General features: G+C 43.3%; 1 protein-coding gene across 6 annotated transcripts in view; it reads right to left on the bottom strand.

Annotated features, from left to right (window-relative positions):
• Positions 1-349: 349 nt before the first annotated feature.
• Positions 350-19,055, bottom strand: part of LOC111969950 (calcium-dependent secretion activator 1-like) — a 184,002-nt gene continuing 165,296 nt past the window's right edge. For all 6 annotated transcript variants that reach the window (XM_070445576.1, XM_023996349.1, XM_023996350.1 and 3 more), the window contains 2 exons: positions 15,343-15,447; positions 350-1,631 (listed from right to left, as the gene is read on the bottom strand). In XM_070445576.1, coding sequence (XP_070301677.1) covers positions 1,458-1,631; positions 15,343-15,447 — 279 coding nt within the window. In that variant the 3' untranslated portion in view covers positions 350-1,457. The remainder of the gene's footprint in view (positions 1,632-15,342; positions 15,448-19,055) is intronic.

The raw sequence follows: 19,055 nt of genomic DNA, 5'->3' as shown, positions 1-19,055 counted from the left end.
ATGGGCAGATTACTTCTAGGAAATGTAACTAAAATTAATATGATTTCCAGGGGGGTATACTACAAAGCAGGATCAAGGAGTTGGCTAACTAACTTTCCTAAATATTCAGAAWTWTTTTTTTTTCTTCCTGACAGCTTGAAATGGGCATTGTCTAAATGACTCCCCAACCAAAAACACATACTGTATCTACGTTTAGATGTCTTAATTAAGCAACACATCTATAGTTATTTCTGGTAGTTTATCAATGTTAGCTGGCTAACTAATTGAACCTACTTTCTAGTATACCCATCAGGACTGTACAACACAACAACAATAACAATTACATGAATAAAAAAGCAGTATGTTTGTACAGATACTTTTATTTTCACTTTGTGGGCCCCAGATCTATAAGCTCCCATAAGGCAGAAGCAAAATGACTCCACCAGTAACTTTACACTGAGAACAAACACACTTTTGGAGAGAAGATGATAACTGGGACATGCAGTAACTGCACACAGGGCAATGTACAGTATGTGTATATACAAAACAACATCAGCGGCAGAGAAAATACTGGCAGACACAATAAAGATATAAAAGTGTGGAAACACGTAATCACCTGGAATGGCGGAAGTATAGGGGACACAGAAGAAAGTCTCTTTTCCCTTTGTGATTGAATATTTTTGTGCTAATTGCTATTATAACTAAAATATAACATATTTTTAAAAAACATTATGTTTTAAAAAACATAAATTATCAATAAATACATCAACAAGATATAACAATGAAACAATTAAAATATTGCATTTCTAAAACAACTCATAATTTAAAAAAAAATGTGGCTAAATGTTTTGCCAGTGAGGGAAAATGTTGTAGTATTGAGTATTGAATTGAGTCAACAAAGTAAATTCTACATTGATGTTAAGAGAGGAGAGAGAATGGATAGCTACTTTTTATAATGTATTGTAATCTAGCTACAAACAGGTTGCCTGGCTGTCTGTAGTTTGGTTCCCTTTAGGCTGTAGACATACGCTCTGAGATGAATGAGAACAATAGGTGATCTTACTCTCCTCCTCACAATGATGTACCATTACTGTATTCACAGTACGTTAACAAAGCGCCTCAACAGGTTTGCATTCAACAGGTACACACCAAGCATTATCCCTAATCATGGTACTCAACATCGCATACATGGTTCTCCATATTGCTTAGGAACATTCAAGAGTGAATGCTAGGCAAATGCTAACTTTTTTTGTAAAACACCTATACTTTTTAGTTCAACACATAAATATATATATTTTATAATTATAATGACTAATATAATTATAATTTATGTATTCAGTTACTAATTTGTATTGTTGTTCCTTTGTGGGTATTTCTATCTATCTGACAGTGAAAAATAATAACCCTATAAGATTGGTCCAGTGGTTAACAAAGTTGATACATGCATTGATTTGCAGGCTCCATCCGGTGATGTTGATCTAGTCATCATCGTCGTCTTCATCACTGTCCTTCATAGATATGCCCGACATCCCTCCTTCCCTCACCGACGCCGTGGCCTCCTCCAGGGTCAGTCTGTTCCGCACCGTGTCATACATCTTACTGTTTAGTGTGGAGTCCAGGACGCCCTGCAGCCGGAAGTCACGGTACTTTTTCTGGAACAAGAGAGTAGAGAGGGTCAAGGTTGGGACTAGCACACAGACAAAACATTCTCAGTCAGTTGCTAAGGCAAGAGAGGACATGAAGCCAGGAATGCACTGCAATGTTTGGGTGAATCTCGACTGTTTAGAGTGGCCTCCTCTCCTTGTCTCCTTTCCTCTATCTTAATCATTAAATCATTTAATTAGTGACAACAATTTCCCAGGCATCACAATGCTTTCACCTAGCATGTGTTTTTTAGATCAGGAAAAATGTAGGAGTGGACAAGAGGACACTTAAGAGGACACTTAATGGTTCACAATATTTGACACATTTAGCAAATTATCCACGTGTAGCATTTTCCTCAAAGAGCCATCCCCACAAACAGGGGTTGTGGGGAAGTCCCATGTCTTAAGGACATTCAGCAACGTTCCCATTAGGTCCCTTAAAGGGGTTTTGGAGAGACGTTATCCACGGGACATTCAATGACGACAAGGAGACATTTCATGATGGTCAAGGGGAAGTCCCATGATGCTCCCAGGGGAACGTTCTCTGGGGGACCTTTGTGTAGTACCCTTTAAGTTCCCAGGACTTCAATGAGGACCATGTCAAGACCTTTTTAGGCCATTCTCAGGACTTTCATTTGATGTAGATGGTCCAAAGGGAACGTTCTCTGAGGGACCTTTGTGTAGTTCCCTGTAAGTTCCTAGGATGTCACTGAGAACCATGTCACAACCTTTTAAGGACAATCTCAGGACTATAATTTTACTAGTCCTTAGGACGTCGCATGACAGTCCCAAGGAAACGCTCTCTGAAGTACCTTTGTCTAGTTCCCTGGACGTCACTGAGGACCATGTCAGGACCATGTTAGAACCATTTTAGGACATTCTTGGGACGTTGTGTTTTTTTGTCACATGATGGTCCCAGGTCTCCGAAACCATTATAAGTAAAGTAATTAAATGGTATGGGGGTTTTAAGGTAAGTGGTACGCTGTTCAGCTAAAATAGTGTAAAAATCTTTAATTAACAACAATATGATTACATTTGACATGATCACTTATTCCTGACAAAATGACCCCACCTGGGATTTGAACTCAGAACCTCTAGATTTGGGGTATGCTGATAGTAACGTCAAATTATTATAATTATTAAACGTAACGACTGGGTCAAAACATGAGAAAATAACTAACGACCAGCCGCTTGGGTAGCAACTTCATAATGCAAAAACAAATTTACTTGTTTTTTACTTAACCTTTAATTAATTAGGCAAGTCAGTTAAGATCAATTTCTTATTTACAATGACGGCCTTCCCTGGTCAAACCCTAACGACGCTGGGCCAATTGTGCACCGCCCTATGGGACTCCTAATCACGGCCGGTTGTGATACAGCCTGGAATTGAACCAGGGTCAGTAACACTGCGATCCTCTAACACTGAGATGCAGTGGCTTAGACTGATGCGCCACTCGGTAGCCCCAGTAGCCATGACTCATTAAAATAATATTTAATATGCAGAAATGTCATTCATATTTTTATAAATATGTTGGCAACCGTTTTATTCGCCTTGGGCCTCAGAACAGCCCTTTGAGGGAGTTGTCACATGATAATTCCTGGGTAATCAGGCATTATTGCTTAAATAATGCACGCTCTAGAATGCCCTTCAAGCCAATCAGAAACGAGTATTCAACAATGCCATGGTATTATTACCTATAATATACAGTGGCAAGAAAAAGTATGTGAATCCTTTGGAATTACCTGGATTTCTGCATAAATTAGTCATACAATTTGATCTGAACTTCATCTTAGTCACAACAGTAGACAAACACAGTGTGATTAAACTAATAACACACAAATCATTTTATTTTTCTTGTCTATATTGTATACATCATTTAAACATTCACAGTGTAGGGTGGAAAAAGTATGTGAACCTCTAGGCTAATGACTTCTCCAAAAGCTAATTGGACTCAGGAGTCAGCTAACCTGGAATCCAAACCAATGAGATGAGATTGTAGATGTTGGTTAAAGCTGCCCTGTCCTATAAAAAACACTCACTAAATGTACGTTTTGTATTCACAAGAAGTATTGCCTGATGTGAACCATGCCTCGAACAAATGAGATCTCAGAAGACCTAAGATTAAGAATTGTTGACTTGCAAAAAGCTGGAAAGGGTTACAAAAGTATCTCTAAAAGCCGTGATGTTCACCAGTCCACAGTAGGACAAATTGTCTATAAAAGGAGAAAGTTCAGCACTGTTGCTACTCTCCCTAGGAGTGGCCGTCCTGCAAAGATGACTGCAAGAGCACAGCGCAGAATGCTCAATGAGGTTAATTAAGAAGAATCCTAGAGTGTCAGCTAAAGACTTACAGAAATCTCCGGAACATGCTAAAATCTCTGTCTATGATACGTAAAACACTAAACAAGAACGGTGTTCATGGGAGGACACCACGGAAGAAGCCACTGGTGTCCAAAAAAAACCTTGCTGCACGTCTGAAGTTCGCAAAAGACCACCTGGATTTTCCACAGCACTTCTGGCAAAATATTCCGTGGACAGATTAAACTAAAGTTGAGTTGTTTGGAAGGAACACACAACACTATGTGTGGAGAAAAAAAAGGCACAGCACACCAACATCAAAACCTCATCCTAACTGTAAAGTATGGTGGAGGGAGCATCATGGTTTGGGGCTGCTTTGCTGCCTCAGGCAGTGTTGCCAACTCATTTTCAGAGGAAGTTGCTAGCGGCAGGTCGATTTGTTGCTAAAAGTTGCTAAATGAGGTTGTGATGTCATTGCGTGATGACGTCATTACGTAATAATGTAAAACTGCGTCATTACGTAGAATACACAATGACGTTATTCAAATTGATAGGCCATCTTGGCGAAAAATATGATTTTACATTTGTTAGTTTAGATTTGTTTGTTTATTATCACATATTTTTTTTTGTAAAAGTAACTTAAACACAACACATTTTATATGATCAGATATTTTTATTTTTAAACACAACACATAGAATTTTTGAACAATTACACACTACACATTATTGAACAATTACATTTGATTTATTTTATTTTCAACTAGTAAACCTACACATTTTGAACAATTATAGTTTTAAGCAGTGTATTGGTAGTTAACATGCTACCTAACTGATCAACAATTATAGGTACAAGCTAATAACAAGGTATACAGTTGAAGTCGAAAGTTTACATACACTTAGGTTGGAGTCATTAAAACTCATTTTTCAACCACTCCACAAATTTCTTGTTAACAGACTATAGTTTTGGCAAGTCGGTTAGGACATCTACTTTGTGCATGACACAAGTAATTCATCCAACCATTGTTTACAGACAGATTATTTCACTGTATCACAATTTCAGTGGGTCAGAAGTCTACATACACTAAGTTGACTGTGCCTTTAAACAGCTTGGAAAATTCCCGAAAATTATGTCATGGCTTTAGAAGCTTCTGAAAGGCTAATTGACATAATTTGAGTCAATTGGAGGTGTACCTGTGGATGTATTTCAAGGCCTACCTTCAAACTCAGTGCCTCTTTGCTTGACATCATGGGAAAATCAAAAGAAATCAGCCAAGACCTCAGAAAAAAATTGTACACCTCCACAAGTCTGGTTCATCCTTGGGAGCAATTTCCAAATGCCCGAAGGTACCACCTTCATCTGTACAAACAATAGTATGCAAGTATAAACACCATAGGACGACGCAGCCGTCATACCTCTCAGGAAGGAGACGCGTTCTGTCTCCTAGAGATGAACGTACTTTGGTGCGAAAAGTGCAAATCAATCCCAGAACAACAGCAAACAAAGGACCTTGGGAAGATGCTGGAGGAAACAGGTACAAAAGTATCTATATCCACAGTAAAAAAAAAAAATTATTTTTATTTCACCTTTATTTAACCAGGTAGGCTAGTTGAGAACAAGTTCTCATTTGCAACTGCGACCTGGCCAAGATAAAGCAAGCAGTGTGAACAGACAACACAGAGTTACACATGGAGTAAACAATAAACAAGTCAATAACAGTAGGAAAAAAAGAAAAAAGAGAATCTATATACAATGTGTGCAAAAGGCATGAGGAGGTAGGCAATAAATCGAATAATTACAATTTAGCAGATTAACACTGGAGTGATAAATCATCAATGATCATGTGCAAAAGAGATACTGGTGTGCAAAGAGCAGAAAAAGTAAATAAATGAAAACAGTATGGGGGTGAGGTAGGTAAATTGGGTGGGTATATACCAGATGGACTATGTACAGCTGCAGCGATCGGTTAGCTGCTCAGATAGCAGATTTTAAAGTTGTTGAGGGAGATAAAAGTCTCCAACTTCAGAGATTTTTGCAATTCGTTCCAGTCGCAGGCAGCAGAGAACTGGAAGGAAAAGGCGTCCAAATGAGGTTTTGGCTTTAGGGATGATCAGTGAGATACACCTGCTGGAGCGCGTGCTACGGGTGGGTGTTGCCATCGTGACCAGTGAACTGAGATAAGGCGGCCTTCCCTAGCATAGCCTTGTAGATGCCTGGAGCCAGTGGGTCTGACGACGAACATGCTAGCGAGGGCCAGCCGACTAGGGATACAGGTCGCAGTGGTGGGTGGTATATAGGTGCTTTAGTAACAAAACGGATGGCACTGTGATAAACTGCATCCAGTTTGCTGAGTAGAGTATTGGAAGCTATTTTGTAGATGACATCGCGAAGTTGAGGATCGGTAGGACATGCCCTCCGATTTGACACACTGAACTCTGTCTGCAAGTAGTTGGTGAACCAGGCAAGGCAGTCATTAGAAAACCGAGGCTACTGAGTCTGCCGATAAGAATATGGTGATTGACAGAGTCGAAAGCCTTGGCCAGGTCGATGAAGACGGCTGCACAGTAATGTCTTTTATCGATGGCGGTTAGATATCGTTTAGTACCTTGAGCGTGGCTGAGGTGCACCCGTGACCGGCTCGGAAACCGGATTGCACAGCGGAGAAGGTACGGTGGGATCGAGATGGTCAGTGATCTGTTTGTTGACTTGGCTTTCGAAGACCTTAGATAGGCAGGCAGGATGGATATAGGTCTGTAACAGTTTGGGTCCAGGGTGTCTCCCCCTTTGAAGAGGGGATGACCGCGGCAGCTTTCCAATCCTTGGGGATCTCAGATGATACGAAAGAGGTTGAACAGGCTGAATAGGGGGTGCGACAATGGCGGCGGACAGTTTCAGAAATAGGGGTCCAGATTGTCAAGCCCAGCTGATTTGTATGGGTCCAGGTTTTCAGCTCTTTCAGAACATCTGCTATCTGGATTTGGGTAAAGGAGAAGCTGGGGAGGCTTGGGCGAGTAGCAGCGGGGGGGGGGCGGGCTGTTGGCCAAGGTTGGAGTGCCAGGAGGAAGGCATGGCCAGCCTTGAGAAATGCTTGTTGAAGTCTTCGATTATCACGGATTTATGGTGGTGACCGTGTTACCTAGCCTCAGTGCAGTGGGCAGCTGGGAGGAGGTGCTCTTGTTCTCCATGGACTTTACAGTGTCCCAGAACTTTTGGGAGTTAGAGCTACAGGATGCAAATTTCTGCTTGAAAAAGCTGGCCTTTGCTTTCCTGACTGACTGCGTGTATTGGTTCCTGACTTCCCTGAACAGTTGCATATCGCGGGGACTATTCGATGCTATTGCACTTCGCCACAGGATGTTTTGTGCTGGTCGAGGGCAGTCAGGTCTGGAGTGAACCAAGGGCTATATCTGTTCTTYGTTCTGCATTTTTTGAACGGAGCATGCTTGTCTAAGATGGTGAGGAAGTTACTTTTAAAGATCGACCAGGCATCCTCAACTGACGGGATGAGGTCAATATCCTTCCAGGACACCCGGGCCAGGTCGATTAGAAAGGCCTGCTCSCAGAAGTGTTTTAGGGAGCGTTTGACAGTGATGAGGGGTGGTCGTTTGACCGCGGACCCGTAGCGGATACAGGCAATGAGGCAGTGATCGCTGAGATCCTGATTGAAGACAGCAGAGGTGTATTTGGAGGGCAYGTTGGTCAGGATAATGTCTATTAGGGTGCCCATGTTTACGGATTTAGGGTTGTACCTGYTGGGTTCCTTGATGATTTGTGTGAGATTGATGGCATCTAACTTAGATTGTAGGACTGCCGGGGTGTTAAGCATATCCCAGTTTAGGTCACCTAACAGAACAAACTCTGATGCTAGATGGGGGGCGATCAATTCACAGATGGTGTCCAGMGCACAGCTGGGAGCTGAGGGGGGTCGGTAGCAGGCGGCAACAGTGAGAGACTTATTTCTGGAGAGATTAATTTTTAAAATTAGAAGTTCGAACTGTTTGGGCATAGACCTGGAAAGTATGACAGAACTTTGCAGGCTATCTCTGCAGTAGATTGCAACTCCTCCCCCTTTGGCAGTTCTATCTTGACGGAAAGTGTTATAGTTGTGTATGGAAATCTCAGAATTTTTGGTGGCCTTCCTAAGCCATGATTCAGACACGGCAAGGACATCAGGGTTGGCAGAGTGTGCTAAAGCAGTGAGTAAAACAATCTTAGGGAGGACGCTTCTGATGTTGACATGCATGAAACCAAGGCTTTTTCGATCACAGAAGTCAACAAATGAGGGTGKCTGGGGACATGCAGGGCCTGGGTTTACCTCCACATCACCCGAGGAACAGAGSAGTAGTAGGATGAGGGTGCGGCTAAAGGCTATCAAAACTGGTCGCCTAGAGCGTTGGGGACAAAGAATAAAAGGAGCAGATTTATGAGCGTGGTAGAATATATTCAGGGCATAATGTGCAGACAGGGGTATGGTGGGGTGCGGGTACAGCGGAGGTAAGCCCAGGCACTGGGTGATGATAAGAGAGGTTGTATCTCTGGACATGCTGGTTATAATGGGTGAGGTCACCGCATGTGTGGGAGGTGGGACAAAGGAGGTATCAGAGGTATTAGGAGTGGAACTACGGGCTCCATTGTGAACTGAAACAATGATAACTAACCCGAACAACAGTATACAAGGCATATTGATATTCGAGAGAGACATATAGTAAGGCATAAAGTAATCGCAGGTCTTGATTGGGAGAGCTAGCTAAAACAACAGGTGAGACAACAGCAGCTAGTCAGCTAACACAAAAACAGCAGGTAAAATGGCGATGACTAGGCAGAGAGGGTCGGATTAACTACACACAGAGCCTGAGTTCGCGGCTGGGGCCGACAGATAAACACAAATAAACAGAATGGAGTACCGTGATTAATGGACAGTCCAGCAGGCATCAGCTATGTAGCCAAGTGATCATAGTGTCCAGGGGGGAGCAGTGGATGGAGCAGGGAAGCCGTCACCACGCTAGCACACAGTGTTTAAAGTTAGTAGCCCGGGGGTGGTCTGCTCAGACGGAGGCCGGTTGAGGGCACAGCGGATGGAGTATTCGTCGGCAGACCAGACGTGGTCGTGCGGCTGGGCGCCGTGTCGACAGAGAATCCAAGCCAGATGGCGAAAGAGGTATTGTAGAATTTTGTTTGCTAACTGGTGCTAGCTTCGTGGCAGTGGCGTTAGGGGATAGCTTCGGGTACTGGGTGCCACGGAGGATGCAAGCTAGCTGTGAGCTAGCTAGCTGCAAGCTGTGAGCTAGCTAGCTAGCTAGCTAGCTGCAAGCTAGCTGTGAGGATCAGAAGTAGTGGCTCAGGGATTACGGCAGGAATCCGGCGTTGTTGTGGAGAGACAGTCCGATGCTGGTAGATTGGCGAGTAATATCCAGGCTAAGAACAGGGCTGGTGTCTGTGCAGAAGGTAAAAGTGACTAAATAGCTTGTAGCTGATTAGCTGGTTAGCTACTGGAGGTTCTTGAATGTGTTCCAAAGTAAAAAATAATAGCGATTCCGTATCACGTTGGGTGAGGCAGGTTACCGGAAGGTATAATCGAATTAAAAATCGAAAAGAGATAGAATTCTTTTTTTWAAATATATAAAAAAATAKAAAAAATACAAAGGTACACGGGAGGACGGACAAAACACGCCTACACTGCTACGCCATCTTGGAATCAATGAGTCCTATATCGGTATAATCTAAAAGGCTGCTCAGCAAGGATGAAGCCACTGCCCCAAAACCGCCATAAAAAAGCCGGACTACAGTTTGTAACTGCACATGGGGACAAAGATCATACTTTTTGGAGAAATGTCCTCTGGTCTGATGAAACAAAATTAGAACTGTTTGGCCATAATGACCATCGTTACGTTTGGAGGAAAAAGGGGGAGGCTTGCAAGCCGAAGAACACCATCCCAACCGTGAAGCACGGTGGTGGCAGCATCACATTGTGGGGGTGCTTTGCTGCAGGAGGGGCTGGTGCACGTCACAAAATAGATGGCATTATGAGGAATTGAAAATTATGTGGATATATTGAAGCAACATCTCAAGATATCAGTCAGGAAGTTAAAGCTTGGTCGCAAATGGGTCTTCCAAATGGACAATGGCCCCAAGCATACTTCCAAAGTTGCGGCAAAATGGCTTAAGGACAACAAAGTCAAGGTATTGGTGTGGCCATCACAAAGCCCTGACCTCAATCCTATAGAAAATATGTGGGCAGAACTGAAAAAGTGTGTGCGAGCAAGGAGGCKTACAAACCTAACTCAGTTACACCAGCTCTGTCAGGAGGGATGGGCCAAAATACACCCGACTTATTGTGGGTAGCTTGTGGAAGGCTACCCGAAACGTTTGACCCAAGTTAAACAATTTAAAGGCAATACTACCAAATACTAATTGAGTGTATGTAAACTTCTGACCCACTGGGAATGTGATGAAAGAAATAAAAGCTGAAATAAATCATTCTCTCTACTATTATTCAGGACATTTCACATTCTTAAAATAAAGTGGTGATCTTAACTGACCTAAGACAGGGACTTTTTACTAGGATTAAATGTCAGGAATTGTGAAAAACAGAGTTTAAATGCATTTGGCTAAGGTGTATGTAAACGTCCGACTTCAACTGTATATGCTATCCTATTGAACAAGCAACTTAACTCAAATAATGATGTGTGCGCTAGGCATCCAGCTCTCTCCAGGTTGTTGTGCTGCTTGGCTGGATAGCTGCTTACTGGTTTCCTCCAGATATTGCCACTGTTCTCGCTCACACTGCAGTACACTGCCACCATCAGCTGTGTGTCTCCGCCAGTTCCAGAAAGTCCACTCCTTGCAAACGTACTGTAAATATGATGAATCATAGATTGGCAAGGAAATCCACTTCATCTTCACTGTCCAACTTCATTGTCACGGAGCTGGAACCAGCAGAAGAGGATGGAGTGGCCTTAAAGCTGTATGCCGCTATGGTGCCAAACTGCTGCAGAACTTCACCTGGGAGTTTATGCTGGTAACAGGTATCACCAGCCAGCTTCAGTCCATACCGCACCAGGAGTATGGAGTTGAGAGTGTGCAGTGACATTATATTTCTTAACTTTGACTTGACCACACTCCTTTGGCTGAATAGCCGTTCAACCTCCGCATTTGAGTGTGGCAAAGAGAGGGCAGCGAGTGTAGCTTTGCACAGTTCTTCAAATGGATTTGACCCGGAAGAGTACATGTAATTATTCACTTCACTCCAAAATTCAAATGTATTTTCAGTTGAGTCCCACCAAAACAGATGGATGTTTCTCCATTGGGAAACAATTTTATCAATTGTTTGGGGCTGGTACCCCAGTAGCTCAGCTCCTTTAATAATTTCGGTGGTACCTTTATTGTGCTTTAGCGTTTCCTTAAAACTGAAGAAGGCCATGTTTCGCAAAGCTTCTAGGTTGTCTGGGAGCCTTGCTTGCAGCTCCTTGCTTAAAGCAACAATATAGTTGATGCACCGTCTCCGAATTTCCTTTTTGTCCTCTTGCGCAAGACTGAGTTGGTACACCATGCTCTCGAAATGGTACCCAAGGAATGGTGATGGACTGAGATGTCCATCAATGGCATCCTTCAGGACATACATTTTTGCCATAGGGTTGACTACTCTGCTACAAATTGATGTTAAGAGGTGTACCAGATTGTCCAAAAGCTTGACAGGATCTGTTTGCTCCTCCCTCAAATGACTTCACTGCAACTTGTACGTCGGACAGGATTAATTACAAGATTGTCAGGTCTTGTCCATGTACATGGCGTGGAGCACAACCACCATGTAGCAATGCTCACTGGCCTTGGTCAACTCAAAGTGGAGTTTCATTTCTTTCCACTGGCTCAATATACGAGTTACCGCAGGCTCAATTGATAACCAACGTGTGGCACACACTTTGGTGATCTGCAGGGGTTTCTGGCCACAATTAATGGTGGCACACACTGCTTTGTACGCCTCGCACCGTTTTGGGGAAATCTAAAACCAGTTGTAGGTTTCCCTGATTAAGTCCTCAACACTTCTAGGGATGGTTTCTTTGGATGCTGCACTGACAGCCAATTGCAAAGAATGGCACACACAGCGGATGAGTAGCAAATTGGGCAATGCACATTCTTCCTTTAAAATCTTGTGCACCCTGTTGTGCACCCCAGTCATCACGGACGCATTATCAGTGCCAATACCCTGAAGTTACACTTCTCAAGAAACTCAACTACCGCCTTTGCTATTGATCTGGCATTGCCCCTCCAATTCAACCAGCCCGAGAAATGTGGACATAACGGTTCTTTTTTTAGCACTGAAATACCGAATCACCACACCCAGGTATTTCGAGACACTGACATCAGTGGACGTCCAAAAGGAGACTGAACTTCTCATCCCCCACATCTGATGTTACCCTTTTGAGAAAATAAGGAGCCAGTACTCCCCTAATAATTTCTGTGCACTTGGAAGTTTGTTGCTGCCACAGAATATGAAAAGGCAGCTTTGCAAGCCATACCTAAATGGTCGCATGCTAGCAGCGAACAATGCACCGCAAATGCCATTGCCATAGTAGCTTCTGCGCTTTTGCAGTTATCCACTTTCTTAACCAACTGTGGTAATGTAGACTGCGTTGCGGGGTTGTACGGTTTTGATTTATTTATATGCTTTGCTGTAGCACAATGTTTTTTGATGTCATACATTTTTGCAAGCATATCTGATTTGCAGTACGTACTGTATACCCGACAATCATCCCCAATTACTGGCTTCAGCCACCCTTTAAATTCAGGTACAGACTCCCACTCTTTTCTGTACTTCTGGCTGTACAATTTTGAATGAAACATGTTGAGTGATGTTGTAAGTTCTGTTCAAGATCAAACATTCGTGAGCAACTATATTCATTGGGTTTGGCTCGTCGAACCCGTACTACTGCTGCTGCAGTCAGCCAACAATGATTTGCAATTTGCTGAAATTGCAGCTGGCCTTCTGCTGCCTGTGCACGAGCTGAGCGCCTGCTGCTGACGTCACTCACAATGCACTTTTGCAGCCAGGCACGTGTGTTGACAGAGAAAATCGTTTTCATTTAGAGGGGAAATGCGTGCATTTTAGCGTTTGAGTCACTTTTAAAAGTTGCTAAAAGATTCAAATACATTTTTTTAAGTAGCTAAAGTTGTTGCTAGGTGCTGTTTGAAAAACAGTTGCCAGGGTAGTCTGAAAAGTTGCTAAATCTAGCAACAAAATTGCTATGTTGGCATCACTGTCCTCAAGGCCTGGACAGCTTGTGTTGCGTTATTGTATTAGGAGGTAGGTGAAGGAGTCAAGCGCAGGAGAGCAGAGATGTCCAAGATGCGTCTTTTAATAGGCAAGTCCACAACAAAATAGGGTCAGGTACAATACCAATAAAACGCCCATGACAAAAGAGAACACAGTTACTCACGGAAGGAGGAAAAAACAACGCTCCTTAAACCTATACACAATCGGTATATAGGCACAACCTCAACGAGCAACATGAAACGAATAATCCCGCACAAACCTAAGCAGACAACAGGGGTAATTATACACAGAAATTAAAGCAAATGAAACCAGGTGTGAAAGAACCAAAGACAAAACAAACGGAAAAGGAAAAATGGATCGGTGATGGCTAGTAGGCCGGCGACGCCGACCGCCAAGCACCGCCCGAACAGGGAGAGGAAACACCTTCGGTGGAAGTTGTGACAGCTTGCTATCATCGACGGAAAAATGTATTCCCAAGTTTATCAAGACATTTTGCAGGAGAATATAAAGCTATCTGTCCGCCAATTGAAGCTCAACAGAAGTTGGGTGATGCAACAGGACAACGACCCAAAACACCAGAAGTAAATCAACAATAGAATGGCTTCAACAGAAGAAAATACGCCTTCTGGAGTGGCCCAGTCAGAGTCCTGACCTCAACCCGATTMAAAATGCTGTGGCATGACCTCGAGAGCGGTTCACACGAGACATTCTAAGAATATTGCTGAACTGAAACAGTTTTGTAAAGATGAATGGTCCAAAATTCCTCCTGACCATTGTGCAGGTCTGATCCGCAACTACAGAAAACATTTGGCTGAGTGTATTGCTGCCAAAGGAGGGTCAACCAGTTATTAAATCCAAGGGTTCACATACTTTTCCAACCCTGTACTGTGAATATTTACACGGTGTGTTCAATACAGACATGAAAACGTATAATTGTTTGTGTGTTATTAGCTTAAGCAGACTGTGTTTGTCTATTGTTGTGACTTAGATGAAGATCAGATAAAAGTTTATGACTAATTTATTCCAAAGGGTTCACATACTTTTTCTTGCCACTGTATATATGGACTTAGAAAATGAGTTCCATCTGCACTGTTATTTTAGTTATTAGTTAATCTGACTATTCTCACATCATTGATTGAATTAACTTATTTTAGCTATTTGAGTTAGTTTTTTCCCATATTGTTGTTTAATGTTGGTGGGGCATATTTTAATGTTACTCCGGAATCACTATAATAAATATAATAGTTGTTTTGTGTATTTTTAACAGAGCTGAGATTTACTTTGAAGTGAAAAGTGTAGGAATACAGGTGAACTCAGTCATTGACATTAACTTGGTGTCGTAGTAGGAAGATCGGAATGCAATGTAATCATGTATGCCGAAGTGTATCCAATATGTACGTTGAAAACACTATGTTAAAAGCACTTTTTGTGTGGGTGTCCCTAACATTGCCAAAAGACAAAGAGCTGTGAATGGATAAGTGATTCACCAATCAGGGCTCTTGATGGGCTTGGCAACAGTAACGAGGAGGTGTAATGAAACTAGGGTCCGGTTGCTCTGGATAGAGAGTTACATTTTGCGTGGGCGGGACGTTTCTTTGCGCCCATCAGGAACACGGCGTGTACTAGACAAAAACCTCATGGGGACCATTACACAACGTCSTGATGACTTTAGGCTACAATTTCCTGACGTTCCGGGGACATCCTATTGACCCATTTTTGTACTAAATCATCTGGCACTGACACTATATGTCACGTGAGGACAGATCCCTTGCATATACAGGCCTCATCAGTCACTACTGCATGTATAGGGAGACAGTCTCTCTGAGAGAACAGAAATAAATGTGTGACATGACGTTATGCTGGTAAGACTTGTTACTGTTCACACTGCACCAACATCACGCTGAAATATTAACACAGGACAGAGAAACAATGGTTGTCAGTACTAGGCTTCCTATCAAGCCATGAGAAGGTACAGTAGGTCACAACTCATTCAATATGGGTCACAGATTAAGAGAATATAAACATTTTATTTTTTAAATGAAATTATGTAATTCTACACTATTTCATTGTGAACCTTGATATATTACTTTGAATGAATGACCAATTGGTTTGGGATGCCGTGGAAGAGGCCTGTTGACTGAGCTTGACTTACCTTGACTACTCTGATGAGGATCTTGAGTTGGTAGACATGGAGCTGTAGGTCCATTCGGTCAGTCAGCCACATACCCAGGAGGTTCATGGTGCTGGTGTACCATTGCTGCAACACACAAACACAACGGTCTCCAGCAAAACAGACACACAAACACACACGTACACACACAGACAACCAGAATACAGAAAACACAGAGCAGAACCAGCATTTCATAGGAATTTACAATCTCACTCCTTCATGCCCTCTCTTTCTCCTGTCTTCATCCCCCTCTCATTCCCTCTCTGTATTTCTCTCCATCTCAACAACTCCCTCTCTCAGTCTCTTTCACTCACTCATTACCCTCTGACTAACTGACTCCCTCTTGCTGTCTCTCTCTCTCTCTCAGCTGAGGGGTGAGTGAACTGGAAGCACCTCCTCTATAACCGGAGTAGCTAGCTGAGAGACTCCAGATGTTTATCTGTGGGCTGAGTCCTGTTTGAAGTCTAATTGATTGGTAATGATCAGGGCAGGCTGATGCTAATCAGAGTGGACTAGCGCTCAACCGTCAGGCAGAGACAAGAAAGGAGGGGAACATATCTGGGATGACTCTTGAGTTTGTGTTGCTGGAACTTTCACACTGTCAATGAGAGGCCTTCTGCTGTGTCCTTTTTTTACACTCATGTGCAAAAAAGACTGTCATGAGATATGAGAACAATTTTTTCAGGCCACAAGGCTCCTTCTCTACCAGGGGGCTAGATAAAAAGTAGCTATCAGTATACAGTACTTCATGTTTCAAGTGAACATACCCCAGTAGTGACAACAGTACATACATCATCAGTTCCTTCTCTAGATGACAGTGTAGGGCAGGGATCATCAACTAGATCCAGCCGCGGGTCCATTTATTCTTGAGTGGATGGTCAGGGGGCCGGAACATAATTACAAATCATTTGTAGACTACAAACATTTGACTAAAACATTAACATTTTAAACCTTGCTTACATTTGTATACGATCACATATCTTGCTACTTTGTGTGGATTTTTTTTATACAGATTTCCAAAATGAAAATCACTTGGAGCTGAATCCCTGACTTGGGGGGCCAAATAAAATCCCCATCGGGCCAAAGTTGGCCTGTGGGCCGCCAGGTGGGGAACCCTGGTGTATAGCTTCTCCCTGGAGTTGTGCTGGGGTAAGTAAGGGTACAACGTAAAGGCCTTCTCTGCGGGATGAATCACTGTGGGAACCTGCTGCATGTGTACCACTGTGGCAGCTTCCTCTCTGCCGCTCTGTGCCTGTGAAGGAATCGCCATGGCAGCAGGGCTGTGATCTCGCCCCTAGCACGACCCCACGCCGAGAGGCCAGGCCTGGTGTGACTGCTCTCACTCTCCTCTTTTCACTCTGCCCTCCATCCATCTCTCCCTGTCAGCCTCTCTTTCTCTCACCTTCATAACCTCTAAATAGGATTATTGTTTCTTTTATTTTTTTACTTTAATTCAAGTAAATGGCAAAAAGCACAGGCTTTGTTAGTTTAAGATTTTGAAGAAAATAAAGCGAATGCGATCATATAAAGTGATCAATGACATATAACAGCACTTTGAGCCGCAATGCTTTATGCTAGAAACAAGCTGTAAAATATCTGGGAAGAAGCGACACCGATGCATATGAGGATGTCATTGTTTAGTTTATTTTACATTCAGAGGCTGAGCTACAACCTTCTATAGACAAGGAGACAAAAATTGCACTTTGCTTGGGAAGTAATCTAATTCTGTCACTATCAATTGACTAAACTATTCACTTTCTGTCCAATAGAAGATGTTTAAACCCAGACAGCTTTTAGGGAAGCACTTGTTACCTACACTTGTTGGGTTAAGCCACGGAAGAAGAGTAGCCAGCAGTTAAAGCTTACATTTTTCTGCGTCGGTCGGCCTACTCTGTCTGGGGTGGAAAGGTAGCCTACTCTGTCTGGGGTGGAAAGGTAGCCTACTCTGTCTGGGGTGGAAAGAGTAGGCTACTCTGTCTGGGGTGGAAAGGTAGGCCTACTCTGTCTGAGGTGAAAAGGTAGGCCTACTCTGTCTGGGGTGAAAGGTAGGCCTACTCTGTCTGGGGTGGAAAGGTAGGCCTTACTCTGTCTGGGGTGGAAAGGTAGGGTCCTACTCTGTCTGGGGTAGGACAAAAGGTAGGCCTACTCTGTCTGGGGTGGAAAGGTAGGCCTACTCTGTCTGGGGTGGAAAGGTAGGCCTACTCTGTCTGGGGTGGAAAGGTATGCATAACTTTTGAAAGTAACCTATCATGCTAAGATTCCTAATGATGTCTCAGATTGTATTATTTGCAAACAGGGACAGTTTCGTTGCAAACAATCACTGATTTGGCATTGGAGAAATATGATAAGATGAACACATAGGCCTATCTCTCTTTCCACCCCTATTCTTGTCCATGGTGGTCTGTGAACCCACAACCTTCTGGCCCGCAGCCTGTGCGCTATCAAAATTCCTGCGTTGCCATGTAATGCTTAAAGGACAATGAACAGTTTCTAAAACTGCATATCTAAGGCTGTGGTCTGTCCAAGAAGTGAGGGTAAATGGTATCATTTTCTCTACTATCACCTTTATATTCTAATTATTATTTTGGGTATACGGGAGGGTAATTTGTTTTTTTCAAACGTTCAGGGAGAGTTTAGGTCAAATATATTTAGCTGAAGGGAGGGCAATCCATTTTTGATTTCAGGTCCAATCTTTCGTTTTTTTGTGTGTGTGTGAGGTGTGGTGCTCAAGGGAATCTCAGAGAGAGACAGACTCTGATGCCAGGCTTGTGAAATGAACAGTGATGGCACTCTTGCTTTGTTCCACTCTGAACAGACTAACAAACCCTAACAAATCTCTTAGAACAGATGAACACACCCAGGCACTCACTCTTTTTAGGCTCGATTGGGATCAGCAGGAGGCTAGCAATAGCTGACAGCCAAAACACGTGTAATATGGCTCTGAATATATAATGTCATAACCCAACAGGGATCAAATCTGTGACACTGTGACATTCTATCAAGTTCCATCTGATATTAGGGATTGGATAATGAAGGTGGTTTTGGATGGTTGTGTGTCTTTGTGTGTGTGTGTGTGTGTGTGTGTGTGTGCGCCTATGGATAGGGGTTCCACTGCTTCATCACACACATACAAACATCTGCAGGTCCCGAAGAGGGGTGAAGAGCTGGGAGGCAGTGCAACCTCCTGCCCCCTGCAACACCAACCCCCCCACGCCCCTCCACCACCACACACAACACCCCGCCTTGAACCTGGTGTTCACACTCATATATGACATGTTACAGGAAGCCATAACGCCTGGCAGGGGGGCAACCAACAGAATTCAGTGCAAATCTGCATACCCCTCCCCTCGTATCCCAATGCATACACACATAAACACATACACCAGTCCCACTACGCCTTTGCGAGACTAGGACAGAGGACTGGTAAGGGGTCGGCTTAGGCCTTTGTCCTGGACCCCCAAAAAACACAAAAAGCAGGAATGCTGGAGCAGAGGCGGGGGCCCTTCCATGGGGGGTATAGGGGGATTACAAGCAACCTGTGACTCTGCCTCTTTCCGCCCTTGCTGGTGGTGATGTGTGTGTGTGCCTTTGTGTGCGAAGGTCTGTGTGTGTGCATGTGATTGTGTATGTGTCAGTGCTACAGACCAGATTGGATCTGGCCTGATTGAGCTTGGATCTTGTAGTAGGTGTGGTGT

This window comes from Salvelinus sp. IW2-2015, linkage group LG11 (assembly GCF_002910315.2).
Source record: "Salvelinus sp. IW2-2015 linkage group LG11, ASM291031v2, whole genome shotgun sequence".
Classification (NCBI taxonomy): Eukaryota; Metazoa; Chordata; class Actinopteri; order Salmoniformes; family Salmonidae; genus Salvelinus; species Salvelinus sp. IW2-2015.
This window is presented reverse-complemented; position numbering and strand designations above follow the sequence as displayed.